At 47.0% G+C, this 15190-nt stretch overlaps 1 protein-coding gene across 1 annotated transcript in view; it reads left to right on the top strand.

The window, feature by feature from the left end:
- The window catches only part of FMR1 (fragile X messenger ribonucleoprotein 1), a 306382-nt gene that overhangs the window by 131700 nt on the left and 159492 nt on the right, over positions 1-15190 (top strand). Inside the window, exon 4 of the mRNA XM_086967219.1 lies at positions 214-409. Within this exon, the coding sequence (XP_086823345.1) occupies positions 214-409 (196 nt within the window). The remainder of the gene's footprint in view (positions 1-213; positions 410-15190) is intronic.

Raw genomic sequence — 15190 nt, 5'->3', positions numbered from 1 at the left:
TCTATCTATCTCTCTCTCTCTCTCTCTCTCTCTCTCTCATATATATATATATATATATATATATATATATATATAATATACACACACGCACACACTCAAACATACAGTTCAGTTACGATCTTTTGTTGAGTGTGCGTTGAACAAAATGATACTTGAAGGCAGGTATCTTCGTTTAACAAGTCTTTCACCACCTTTCATATGTTTCCTATTTAGGAAGTTGACCAGTTGCGTTTGGAAAGGTTGCAGATTGATGAACAGCTGCGGCAAATTGGAGCTAGCTCCCGACCACCACCGAATCGCACAGATAAGGAAAAGGGTTATATGACAGAAGAAAGTACAACACTAGGACGAGGAAGTCGACCATACAACAGCAGAGGGCGTAACAGACGTGGTCAAGGATATGCTTCAGGTACATGTTGTTGAAAATGCAAGAAAATGTACCCTAAGGATCTTGAAATTTCCCTCTGTTAAAGAAAGATGAAACAAGAAGCCATTTTAGATTTAATTTCCTATATTCCACTTGGTTCCTTTGTAGAACATCTCAAGAGATTATACTCTTTTAATATATAGCTCATCATTGTGTTTGGATGATTTGGGCTCACCAAACTATTCTCTACTGAAAATGTTAGGGCAAATTTAACTGAATAGCCTACTCCGGCTCACAGCAAATTACTCTAATGCTAGTCACACCTCCCACTTTCATGAGGCAAAGTACGAACCCCAGAAATACATTAATGTTCATGATCAACCTAGGGATGAAACAATATCGCTCTGGTTTGGCTTATTCGTAGCCTCAGATACAGATACCCTTTCAGTTATGACTGTTGTGTACTCACAAAAAACCAGGTAACTTAATAATTTTGATTGTTTTGTGCTCTCTGTTCTTCAAGATTCTTCTTGACCACATGCTTAGTTTCTCTTGCATCCACATAAGTTGTTCTGTTTAATTCATAAGTTTTCTGCTACATCTTGCTGCTTTAATATGTACCTTTGACTGCTCATTTTACAATTGTGCTGAAGATGGGCAGCTTGACAGCTGTTTTAACCTTAGCTCCTTCGATACACTACCCTTAAATACATAATGATCGCTTCACATCCTACTTGTACATGATCTGTGCTTAAATGTACACTAACACCATTAAAAAAATATACCTGCAAAAAACCTAAATCATGATTACTGACCATAGTCAATCTCTCTGTTATCCATCTTTGTGGCCTTACGTAATGGAACAATATCCTAATTCCATTTCCTCCAAATACAAATTCAAGATTAATATCTCCAATGAACTCTCTCTGGTCCAAGAGGTCATACTTAATACTAAAAAAGCTGACTTTGTTAACTTTTGGACTATTTCAGGACTTAGCCTTCCCTTAGGGTGAGTTAGCAGTGTGCCACTGGTTTTTTAGCCTATATATGTCAGAAGGTCAACTTGTGCTTCACATTTTGATACGTAGACACCTCCCAAAAAACTTTAGTTTGTATATATTAACAGACATCCACTGATAAGTCGTATGTCATATCCCCTCAGGACTGGGCATAGCCTTGCACTGAAAAAGCATGTAGGCATTGATTGTGTTGGATAATTCTTAACACAGATTCCTCACCTTTTGAATACATGCTAGGCTGCATGGTGGCCCAGCGCCCTCCCACGAAGATACAGCATGACACATAGTACGACAGAAAGGCATGCTGGTATCATTGTCTTGTTATCGACTCTCAACTTTTCATCGTTGTTTACAGACTCACAAAAATTGTTCTTTGCCTTATAGTGTGCTAAAGGAAGTGTCTTCCCTGAAGACCACAGGCTTTAAACTCTGCTGTAACTATAGAAAACAGACACCAATCACGGATTCACACAATGTCTGCCTGTGGTGATTCTGCATGACTCTGTCTTGTGATAAATGGTCTTAGATGCAGCCAATGGTTATCAGGCAATGGGATATGAAGTTGTACGTCGCTGAATACAAGATACTGCCAGGTTGTGCTCCAAGTAAAAAACCTGCACACTCTCGGATATGAGATTGTTCCTGTTCTAGAATGCAGACCAACTCAACTCAGTGCTGCCTTCTTCGGTAAGGCAAAAACTAAGATATGAGACAAGTTGTGACAAACACTCAAGAAGTCCAAGAGCAACTTGTTACTTTAATGTTATTCCTGCTCTGGGAGAACCTGTGCAGTTGTCTCTCAAAGGACCTAACTCTGCTTTCATTGTCTGACTCTGAACCAGTCCCAAAGCTGAAGAAGGCACACCTGAGTTCCCCTGGCTTTTATCGATCGCACTGCCCATAGATCTCTCCAGGAACACAGTGTTGCAGCTTTTTTGAACCATGCCAGCTGTTTCTGTTAGGCCGTTTTTGTAAGTGGGTCCTGCCCCTGCCGACTATGTTCATTGGACCGCTCTATAGTCCTTTACTGGTGCCTGTCCATACTTTCACTACTGCATCAGAGGTGAAAGAGACCTAGTTTGTTCTGATTGCTCAGATGTCTGCCTCTGCACCAGTGATGCCTTCCTGGAATCTGACCTCAAAGCTGTCACTGAATTGGAGCTGGTGTCAGACCTGTGTGTCCTTATGAGATTACCAAGACGCGGCCCCTAATTTTGGATGAGTCCTATCATCTTCTCAATTGTCATTACTATTGAAGGCTGCAGGCCCTTTCCTAATTGGGTTCTGGCATCGAGCGAGGACTTCAGTGTGCTCCATGAGATGGGGAAGCAGACGAGGAGGCCAGACCATTTGCTCCTCTCACATATCGATGCTGACCTCTGCTTAGGCCTACATCATGTTATTTTCTTAGAAACCTCCCCTGAGACTAAATTGAACACCCCCACTCTCCCCCCCACTGATGCAAGAGTGCATCCTTCGTGGGACTAGTTCACAAACCAATAGATATTCTGGATTTCTAGTTGCCTAGCATAAAAAGTAAGGCAACATTATAAATTGAAGTCTTGCTACCTAGGACTGCTACATCAGAGACCTTGCTATCTTTTACAGAAATGTTAATGGCATCCTGGTCTAAATGTCGTCTGCTCCCCCTGCAAGTCATATGCCTGATGCCATAAATGTAAATGTATTGCGATTTATATAGCGCACGTATCACCCGAAGGCATCAAGGCGCTTGCCTTGGGAACCCGTCCTGGTATTCCCCTGTGAGATAACCCCAGCAGGGTATCCACAAGGTGAAAGCCAGGCATCCCGCCGCGAGGGGCCGTAGTGGAGATTAAGCAAGCTATTGCCCAGAGTCGCAGAGTGTGAACCCGTGAGTCAAGTAGGCACCGGAACGAGAATTATCGAGTCCGTGGAATTTTTGAGCCCAAGACCCGCCGAGGCGGGGAATTGAACCCTGGTCCAGGACCGATCTCAGCTTCCGGGTCTGCCGCCTCTAACCCCTGAGTCACACCTACTCCTGGAAACCCAGCCTTCCTTATCCAGCACAGACTTCAGATAGTTGGATGTTTCAGACCTCTGCTAGCAAAGTAAATTCTAATGCATAGTCAACTGCACCTCCAGACTGCGAGTCAAAGCGCATTGATGAGTTAGTTGAAAGATTCTTTTCCTCCTCTAACATGGCATTGAGATCACTGAAAACCCGAACATACAACTCTTCTAAGCCCAGACAATTAAGTCTTCATCAACACTTTTATTTGAATGTTTACATAATTTTATTTATTTATCCAAAGTCTTTTGACAGAATTACAAGGGGGGCAGTACTCCTGATACTCATCAGAAAAAAGAGAGAGAACATTCTCATCGTCTCATCCATAAGTTATACAGGTTCCGTGAAGGATATCAACTAAGCAGGTATGGCAAAGGTAATGTTTCATGAGTCTGAGGTCTAGAGAACACTAACAAATTAGAGTTCCAAAAGTTGCAAAGATGACACTACAAGTGATGCAATTCTGGTCTACCCTCCTCTTTGGGCAGACATTTGTGGAGATATAGCCTTCTGGGCTGCAGGGGAGTGCAACAGCACTTCCCCCTCCTCACTTCAGCAACCACGGCCCAGGGATGGGATTCTAGGCCCACTCTTGCCTTTGTGGCGGCACACTGGCACTCCCCGACCTTGTCTTCTTCGTCGGACCCAGGGATGGGGTCCTGGGCACGCTAGTATCTTAGCGAGGAGAGCGACAGTACTCCCCAGCTTTTCTTCTTTGCCGACAAGGCACAGGTATTGGGTCCTGGGCTCCCTTTCCGTACTTGCAAGGGAGCGTGACAACGCTCTCTCTGCTTCTTTCTTCTCGGGTCAATGGATCGGATCCTGGGCTCCTTTTCACTTCTGACGGGAGATCGCGACGCTGCTCTCTCGCATACTTCCTTCCTGATTCTCTTTTCTGGGACAGCCTCCGCGCCCTGGCACACCCTGGAGGCAGGAATCAGGTTCGACAGTTGAGCCCCACGCGTGTCACTGTTGGAAAAAATTGAAAGGTCGCCCACAACTTCTCCAGGGCAAATCTTGGGCCCTGGTGGGCTGGTTATGGTGATTCTGGTCTCCTTCTGTTCTTCGTGTGAAGCCCTTGCCTCCCGGAGCACTTTCTTCATGCCTCCTGGCCTGCAAGGGTGACAAACCTTGCTGGGAGATGGTTTTGCTGACTCCCTGCGCGCAGTTCCTGGGCTGTGCACGACAAGTCTCTCACGGGCAACCCTCAAGGGTAACCAGCCTAGTGCCTCTTACAGCATCACAGCGGCCTTATCTTAAGGGGTGGACACTGGTCCATTTTACCATGAGTTTACCATGGGGAGTCATAGGTTAGTAGGCTCTCTAATAGTAAAAGGTCAAAAACCAGGTGATCAAAAAGGGAAAATACAGGCAGACAAGATTATCAGAACCATCCTTTACAACCTTTACAAACGACAATTTGAGCAGATGTGGTATTAGGGTCAGACCTCCCAACTCTGAAACTTGAGAAGGAGACTTGAATACCAGCATCCTGTGATTCTGGGCATATCAATTACTCTGGTGCCTAAAATAAAAATGGTTTTGTTCTTGTGCCTTGAGCTGATGCGCCTATAAGTCTCTCAAATGAGATTTTAAGGCAAAAGGTGAAAAAGTAATTGTGCATGTTTTTTTAGAATTTTTTGCAAAGGCCGTAGTATAATAGTTAAAGAGGACTCATTATATAAAAACATGTATATTCCTTTTTATCATGGCTTTTCTGACTTTGTCTAGCATAACTATCAATCTGATAGACTTCTAGCTGCAGATTCCTTACGTTTGAATTTCCCAGGCATCAGGCTGGACCTGGAAACATTTGCTGAGCAATACTCCTTGCATGCGCAGTCGGGTGGCTCCATTCCGCTCCGTGTGACGTCGTCAGTTATGATGTCACAGTACCTATATAGGCACCACCCAGGCACACGGAAGTCCTTTCTTTTCTTTCAGTGCCAGATAAGCACCAATCTGGGAAGAGCTACCCCTCTGTCGCTTTTTGACAGCCGTTTTCTCGAATTTTTGTCGACTTACAAGATTTTTTCACATGGTGTGCAAGGACGTCTTCGAGAAAGACAGGGTTAAAGCAGTGTAGGGCCTGTGGCCGCACAATGTCGGTCACCGATCCCCACCTCGTCTGCCTCTGGTGTCTTGAGCGCGGCCACACTCCGAAGTCGGGCTCAGACTGTCGGGCCACGGCTCCTAAGACCTTTTAGGAGAGGGCTTTCAAGCTCCTTGCGACCCTACAGCTGACACCGTCAAGCGAGACTTAGCGAAGGTCCAGATCGATGAAAAGGAAGTCGTAGGGCCTCTCTCGAACCTATAGACCTCTTTATCCCATTCAAGGTCGTCGGGAAACTCGGGAAAGAGGCACAAGAAGAAGATGAAGCCCAAGCGACTTCATCATCACCTCAACTGTCGTCTGTTGACAAAGCAGGTAAGGAGCACCAACGCTCTAGGCATGGTTCTACGGAGCCGGAGCCAGGGTCGCCTGGGTCGGATTGGGATCACAATTCGGCCCGGGCACTGGCGAAAAAAGTGGCCCACATTCAAGAGGCGTGGCCCATATTTAAGGGGTGTGGCCCACATTCAAGGGGCGTGCCCTTTCATGAAACACCATTTGCACAGACAAGGAATGAAAGTGGGAGGATACTGTTCTTGCACACGACACAGGGCCAAGGTGACAATGGCCTACATGCTGAGCAACTAAAAAAAATAGCAAGGCCCCTTTTTGTCACAAACTTATTCCAGCACAGGAGCACCTGAAAAGCAGCAAAGCCCCTGCTATTACTAACCTACTCAGCCCTCCCCAGACCTTCAGCTCAGGAGTACATGAACAGAGGCAAGGCCCCTGCAATTAGTAAATTAATCAACCCTCCAGGCCTTGGGAAAATGTCCTGGCAGGGGTGCACAAAACACAGCTTTCTGGGTCATCCAAGATAGCCAGGTAGCCAGGGGGGAGGCTGAGGTGAAGCTGGTGCATGGGAAGTGCCTTCCCAGTGTGTTCTGGCAGTTTGAGTATTTACCATTTACTGTAGTATTACCCTTGTACCTGTGTATGGTACCCTTTTGTAACTTGCACAATTCACTTTTCTCTTGTAACACATTGTTTGCTACCTCTCACTTTTGTTTGCTTTTGATGCTTGCACAAGTGCCACCATTGCCTACGTAACGTTTGTTCTTGTGCTGGAGTGTCTGCCATTAATTGCAGTATTATACCTCTACTTGTATTTTGTACGCTTTTGTAACCTGCACACATATCTCTTTTTCCTCCTGTAATGTATCGTTTGCTCCTCTTGTATTTTGGTTGCTCACTATTGATACTTTTGATTCATGTAACTTAACGTTTGCTTTTGTAATTTGTCCACTTATAATTTTCTCCTCATGTATTATTGCTGTTCCTAGTGTGAAGCGCTCTGACACCTTCGGGTAAAGTCTGCGCTATATAAAATCGCATAAATAAATAAATAAAACAAAAAAATTCCAAACATCACCAGGCCCCCACAGCAAGACCCATTCTTCCTCGCCCACTATGCCCTGAATGTGAAGGGCTGTGGGCGAGGTGTTAAGACTAACTTCGTTTCTGGGCTGCATGGGCGCCAGGGGGCCGAGGTGCAAATGGCTCAAAGGCCTGAGAAACACCTGGCCCCCAGGGAGGCCGATTATTGCAAACAATCACCCCTCCCCAGCCCAGCCTCAGCTTGATTGCTTGGCTGGGTAGGGGTGAAGGAGAGCCCACAGCTGACAATCGCTGTCTGGCCGCACAGCGAGGCTGCTTTCATTTTCTCAGTCTCTGTCTCCGTGCACTCTGTGGGCCGTTTTTTTTTCTCCCCTTTCCTGGTCTACTCTCTGTGGACTGGGACAGGGGAGAAAAAAAACGGCCCACAGAGGGCACTGAGGCACCGGCCCTTCGGCCCATTCCCGAATGCCCGCCTTGCCAATCCGCCCCTGAGGGTCGCCTTCACATATCCCTCCTTTTCCAGGAGCCGGAACGACCCCCGCTCAGATAAGAGTTCTACAAGGCCATTCGCTTTGCTGCGTGTTTGAGCAGGCTGTCCCCTCAGATGAGCCTTTGGGCCCCACAGGGTCAGTGGGGGCCCTATCAGATTTGACACCATTCGCTCCGGCCACAGTGCCAGTGGGGCCTCAGAGATCCGATCCCGGATCTAGGTCGACGCCAGTTGTGCCACCACGACCTCCCCGTTGTCAGACCTGAAGTCGGTGCCTGTGGCGCCGCCGGTGCCCATCGGCAGTGCCTGCCCCATCCTCATCCCTGACAAGACGGAGTCAAAACAACATCGCTTGACACCAATTCTGATTTCCAATGAACCCAGGGGTTCTATGTTGTCGCCTGATCACTTTGTGGACATAATAGGCTCGGGAGAGGTGTTGCAAGGATTCTGCATAAACACAGAACTGTCTTGTGTAGGATTATGGGACCTTAGTGCAAAGGGACTGAGTTATCCTACCACCTTAGTACCCATGAGCCCAGGACCGATGCCTCAATAAGCAGGAAATGCATAACGCAAATAGGGACTGAGTTATCCTACCACCTTAGCACCCATGAGCCCAGGACCGATGCCTCACTAAGCAGGAAATGCATAACGCAAATATGGTAAGCATAGCAATTAGTGCGTAAATCATGAAAGGAGCTGTCATTATAAAAAGACAGTTTAGCCTAACCTCCCTCCCCTTGGACAGAAGCAAAATGAGTATCTATTAGAAAAACTCTGGGCGTTATGTGAAGACCCCGTACCTCAGTCTATAGATAGTAGATCTACATCATAGCTGCTGTCTTGCTCTTCTCCCTGGAAAGGTCCCTCTTCAAGTGTGTGCTGCCTATTCTTGTATTCCAATAAGACCAAAGTAGTATTCCCAAACAGCTGCATCGGTATGTTTTGTCTAGGGACTAGGTCTGGACCAGAACAGAATAACAAGGGACATTGTTGATCAACCTTGCTCACAACGTTCAGCCTAAATCCCAGAAACCTGCAGAGTGTGAACACCGCGATTAGGTTCTCATGTGAAAACGACAAAAAGGCATTTGCAAAATAAACACATGTAACAATGTGTGCAAAGCAGCAAACAATCTGCAGCGCGCTCATGACACCCTCCCCCTTGTCAGGTCGGTAGCCCTGGACTAAAATAGAAATCAAAGGTAAGCAGAGGCAAAGCGTCTCAGTGAAAGGCCAAAGATCCAGGCAAAATCCAATCTAAAAACTTGGTAGACTAAAAAATCGAAGCCGAATGGAGAGTGAAAAAAGTGAAAATAAAAAGTTTCCTCTGTATTCAAATAGATATCCATTCACAGTGTATCTATCATCTGGGCCAAAAATCTCACAGGATAAGTGGAATGCCACCTGTCAGAACCTTCAGTATTAAAAAGTTATGCCATCTAATTAAGCAGTTCGAATGAGCAGACATGCTCCTCCTATCTAGAGGCAGTCAGGAGAATTTCAGGGCAACCGGCGTTAACTTGGATGAAACTCCTATCAACGAGGTGCTGTACATGAGCACAGGTAATCAAGCCTGCCAATGGTCCAAGTGTAGGATCGCACACATAAAGCCTTCCCACAGAACACTCCTGGTCATGGGCCATCAACTGACCCATCAACAGTTCAAAATCCAGGGCAGCGTGTGACGTATTGGAGGGACTGACATCCAGGGCCCATTCAAAGGGGCACCAGATGCAGTAGAACACAGGTTGCACGCAGATAAAGTAGGTATAACGGAAGGTCAGCAAATAGTCGATGCTAAGAGCTTCCAATGGCATCAAACCAAAAACCAAAAAGCTGCTGCATCCGATCTCGGTACAGCTGCAACTGGTCCCGGCTTGGCAGTACTACAGGTCGAGCAGCCATTACAGAGCAGCAGTAGAAGTAACAGAACTCCACAAACCAAGAGGAGGAGTAAGGGAAACCCTCTGAATACGCTGGCAAAAATGGGATGAATGAAAGCTAGGATTACTCAAAAACTAGACTGAAACCAGCTGACTAGATCGGATCCCACGACCTTAAAAAAGTGTGCCAAGCCCGCTGTATCAGACCCATTAAATTTTGGTGAATTAATTCTCCAAAATGTAGGGAGAGACTTGTGTTTAGCTGTGACTGAATCTCACTTGATGTTCTCGCCACCTACAATTCGAAGATCTCATGAGCTGATGAGAGAGCTACTTCTTGTTGAAACAATAACACTTAGTCTGCTTATTCAAATCTGTTTTCAAAGTACCAATGGAAGGCCACAGCGAACTATCTACAATCCCATGTGGGGGTGGACACAGGACGTTACTACAACATGTAACACGTTGGGAAACTGTTACTATATACGGGAAGCCGGCTCGCAAGCCGCAGCAGTTTTGGTTATTTATGATAAGATAACTACTGTTAGAAAGCATAGTGAGTGTGGAAATAATAGCAGGGACCGGGATCCCTCTTAAAAAACAAGCCAAATTAGGGACCAAAACATTGCAAGTGCCTTGAAGTTTCACTTGTTTACAGACAACGGAGTGTCCCACTGTGGAATCACAATCCTCCCCTGTAAGGAAAACATCCTTGTCTGCAACGAAATGCAAATGGTAATGACGATAATCCATGAATATAACTTCTCCCAAGTGGTTCATATCTACCTACAGGAAAGTGTTTCATACAAGCCGTAAATTGGAAAAGTGAAAAGGGCAAGGAAATATCCCCTTGTATTAACCACACTGCTAAATCAGTTTCAGCCACAGAAAATGGTAACTGTTATAGTTTCTCAAGGTGTAACACAGTGTATGTTGCATCTTTCATCAACATACGTTTTTGTTTATTTGTTAAATTAAATGGTAAAAATAGTGCTGATTCAGGTAATCCCATGGAAATCTCCTATTGTTAAGTGTTTGCAAGTTCTAAGCAAATTGCATAGCAGAACGCAGCTGATTCTGACCATCACCACCCCCTTTTGTACTGCTTTTGGCCGCCATAAGTGTGGCAGGGTATACTCAGACGTGAGCACAAGCACCCACCCAAGATGGCGGTCGGGACCACAACAGCCCGGAACCCCCCTAGCTGAGTCCCGTCAAATGCGGGTGAAAACCAATTATTATGCGGGTGAGCCTACCTAATTCCCCAAGTTGCAGCAGTGTCGAGCGCCCAAAGAATGGCAAGAGACAAACTGCGCAATCACGAGCAGCGCGTTAAAAAGATTTTCCAAAATACACAATACAAGTTTAAAAGTGCCCAGCACAGCAATGCGCGCGAGAATGGAAAGGTCCTGGCCGCCATAAGTGTGGCAGGGTATACTCAGACATGAGTCCCTTGCTCACTTTGCCACTGGATTCAAGCAAGCCGGGCTGAAGACGGCTGGAATGCCAGAAACCAGTCCTCGGAAGCATGTTTCCGGTCCAGGGAAGACATGGCTTGGCAGTTCGGGCTGGACTGTTCCCATCAGGCACAGGGTCAGACTGATTTGCATAAAGCCATGTCTGAACTGGGGTGGCAGAGTGGGCTAAAGAACGGTGATGGATTAAACCCAGATCTTTTGACTGGGTGAGAGTGTTTGATTGATTCAGATGCTCCGTCCATCACCACCCCCTTTTGTACTGCTTTTGGCCGCCATAAGTGTGGCAGGGTATACTCAGACGTGAGTCCCTTGCTCACTTTGCCACTGGATTCAAGCAAGCCGGGCTGAAGACAGCTGGAATGCCAGAAACCGGTCCTCGGAAGCTTGTTTCCGGTCCAGGGAAGACATGGCTTGGCAGTTCGGGCTGGACTGTTCCCATCAGGCACAGGGTCAGACTGATTTGCATAAAGCCATGTCTGAACTGGGGGGGCAGAGTGGGCTAAAGAACGGTGATGGATTAAACCCAGATCTTTTGACTGGGTGAGAGTGTTTGATTGATTCAGATGCTCCGTCCATCACCACCCCCTTTTGTACTGCTTTTGTATGTATGTATGTATTTATTGCTTGTTAAGCGCAACTGCCACCCAAAGGGTATCCTGGCGCTGAGACCACATCATTCCTGCAGATAGAACATCTTACATTACTCTAGGAAACAGAAAGGTCTTAAGATCCTTTTTAAAAGAAGTAAGGTATTGTCTGCTCCTTAGTGTCAGCGGGAGGGTGTTCCAAAGTGTGGCGGCTGTGAAACTAAAAGCACGGCCACCCATCCTCACTCTGTTCATCCTAGGGATCGTCACTAGAAACGCGGAAGAGGATCTCAGAAATCTGGCAGCGTGGTACCAGGAAAAAAGATTTTGGAGCGGTATCGGTCCCTGTCCATGCAGAGCCTTAAAAACAAGGCATAAAGCTTTAAAGGCAATCCTCTGTTGGACAGGTAACCAATGAAGATCAGCCAATGCAGCAGAAGAGGAAGCGGAGCGAGGGCGGGATAGAGCCAGTTTGGCCTCCATATTTTGGATTCTCTGCAGCTTTAGGATCAAAATTTTGGGGGCTCCCAAAAGTAGTGCATTGCAGTAATCTAATCGACTAAGAATAGAACTGCGTACTACCTCTGCCCTAGCCTCTATGGGGAGGAGCGGTAAGATCTTACGTAGGGCGCGGAGTAAGCCCATACATGTCGCCGTGGTCCTATTCACAGAGGCATCAAGCTGCAGGTTATGTTCAAACAGAACTCCTAGATTACGGGCCGATTCGGCAGCCTCTACCGTACCTAAGATGGATGTAGGCCAAAAATCGTCCGGAAGCGGACGAGGGGTGCGATCTAGGGAGCAGTGAAGAATCTCTGTTTTGGATCCATTGAATTGAAGCGAGTTAACTCGCAACCACTCTGCTGTTGCCGACATACAGCAGTGGAAAGTGTCTCTCGATACTGCCTTTGTGCCCTCAAATGAAAAAATCAGTTGAGTGTCATCGGCATAATTGATGACAGATATGCCGAATGACTTTATCAGGTCTACCAGGGGCCGAAGATAAAGATTGAAAAGGATCGGACTGATCGCTGACCCCTGGGAGACACCCTGATTCACTTGTCGTGTGGCAGATCGAAAAGGTGGTAACGCCACTGCCTGCTATCTGTTACTGAGATATGATGTTAACCATCTCAAGGCCGAGCCAGTTACTCCTATGCTCTGGAAACGGCTCAATAGTACTGCATGGTCCACCGTGTCGAACGCGGCCGACATGTCAAGCAGCACTAAAAATGTTGACTTGCCCATGTCGACACGTGCTCGTAGATCGTCCAACACTGTGACCAATGCAGCCTCAGTGCCGTGAGCCAGCCTAAAGCCGAATTGTGATGTATCCAGGCAGGAGTTATTTTCCAGAAAGCTGGATAATGCTCTCGTGACCCATTTCTCTACAATTGTTATTGTAAATGGTAAAAGTGAAATGGGCCTATAGTTGGCCGGGCTTGAAGGGTCCAGAGAAACCTTCTTCAGCAATGGTGTAACTATCGCCAACTTCCAGCTATCTGGGACTACTGCTGTGCTCAATGACTGGCAACATATGGTATGAAGCGGAGGAAACAGCTAATCTTGAAATGCCTTCCAGATCTTATGTGGCATAGGATCTAGTGGTGATCCTGAGGACACACCATTAGCCAGGAGGCAAAACTCCTCCAAAGAAGGAATGGGAAAGCAAGACAGCTGAGGAAAACCCTCCCGATTATACTTCTTCTTAGAGCCCACAAGAAGGAGGGGTTCTGCAAGAGAGGACAAGGATGATACGGGCTGACCAGCAATCTGCAGTCCGTTCAAAATTGTCCTAATCTTCTCCTCAAACGCAGAAGCCAAAGAGTCGCACAGTTCCTGAGAGACAGGAATGGCTGGTGCAGTACAGGACGGATTGGCTAGATTGTCGACCAGTTTAAACAAAGCCTGCGACTTATTGGAGGCCTTGGCCAACGTATCTGCCAGAAATTGGGCTTTGGCCTTCCTCAACTGAACCTTATATTCCTGCAAGGCCACTTTGTATGCTACTTTATCTGATTCCTTATATTCTCTCCTCCAAAGTCGTTCCGCCTGTTTATAGCGAAGTTTATGCTGTCCAAGGTCATCAGTGAACCAGGCGTTGGTTCCTCTAGGTCTGTCCCTCATTTTCCTTAATGGAACCAGCTCATCCAGATATGCCGAGATCTGTTGGCAAAGGACCGAGTAGCTTTCATCCACACTATCCTTCACCATAAATGGTCTAGGCAACAGTGTAGGTCTATTCGGATGCTTCAGAAGGCGAGACCATTGCCTACTAATCTTGGCAACGTCTGGGTCGCCTGTCTAGGGAGCCAGGCTAGGATATAGACATTAGCACTAGTGCATGGTCAGTCCAGCATTGATCCACGACCTCTCCAATTGTGACTAGATCCTCGCTGACAAATACAAGATCTAAAGTATGGCCTTTAACATGAGTAGGTGACGTAACCAGCTGTGCTAGTTGTATATTACTACATGCTTGGCAAAGTTCTCTGTACGCCAGATCTTGAGGGCCAGACGGCCAAAGGTTAAAATCACCTAACACTAGAAACCTAGTGTGGGAATTCGAAAGGTCGTTAATCAGATCAATCAATGGCTGAAGGGCCATGGTGGTTGAAGAGAGCGGTCTGTAGCATAAAAGACCCGTTACCAGAGTGCCGCCCTGGGCCGTGATGGAAAATCCCATTAGCTCGAACCCCAATACCTCTTTTACCACCAACTGTGTAAGAGAAATTGAGTCTTTAAAAATATAGCCTATTCCGCCCCCTCTGCCAGATACTCGAGGAACTTGTTTTATAAGGTAGCCCGGAGGACAGGCCCACCCAAGTTCCACCCCACAGTCTACCTTAGTCCAGGTCTCCGTTACAAAAAGTATATCTAAATGTAAGGAATCTATCAAGAGAGCAATTTCAGCATGATGCTTTACAAGAGATCGAACATTCAACAGTCCACAAGAAAGAACTGTGGAAGGAGAAAGGGTCAAAATACTGTGTTTACCGGCATTAGTAGCCATATGAGACTCCTGAGGATCCACTAGGAGATCTGACACGCGAAGGGTAGCAGAGGTAGACGCACCGGAAGCGCCCGAGACGCGAACGGGCGCAAACGGGCTTACCTCTGGCGCACCTCCGGCGCTTCCTCTGCGCACACCTGTTCACCCATACTAATTTATACTATAACGCCGCGCGGGCTTCCGGCTACTTGAGCCACTTGACCGAGCAATATGGCGCCTAAAGGTGGCCCAAGCACAAGCACCCACCCAAGATGGCGGTCGGGACCACAACAGCCCGGAACCCCCCTAGCTGAGTCCCGTCAAATGCGGGTGAAAACCAATTATTATGCGGGTAAGCCTACCTAATTCCCCAAGTTGCAGCAGTGGCGAGCGCCCAAAGAATGGCAAGAGACAAACTGCGCAATCACGAGCAGCGCGTTAAAAAGATTTTCCAAAATACACAATACAAGTTTAAAAGTGCCCAGCACAGCAATGCGCGCGAGAATGGAAAGGTCCTGGCCGCCATAAGTGTGGCAGGGTATACTCAGACGTGAGTCCCTTGCTCACTTTGCCACTGGATTCAAGCAAGCCGGGCTGAAGACGGCTGGAATGCCAGAAACCAGTCCTCGGAAGCATGTTTCCGGTCCAGGGAAGACATGGCTTGGCAGTTCGGGCTGGACTGTTCCCATCAGGCACAGGTTCAGACTGATTTGCATAAAGCCATGTCTGAACTGGGGTGGCAGAGTGGGCTAAAGAACGGTGATGGATTAAACCCAGATCTTTTGACTGGGTGAGAGTGTTTGATTGATTCAGGTGCTCCGTCCATCACCACCCCCTTTTGTACTGCTTTTGGCCGCCATAAGTGTG

Source organism: Lissotriton vulgaris, chromosome 4_1 (assembly GCF_964263255.1).
Source record: "Lissotriton vulgaris chromosome 4_1, aLisVul1.2, whole genome shotgun sequence".
NCBI lineage: Eukaryota > Metazoa > Chordata > Amphibia > Caudata > Salamandridae > Lissotriton > Lissotriton vulgaris.
Note: the sequence above shows the minus strand (reverse complement) of the source record. Positions and strands in the feature narration are given on the sequence as shown.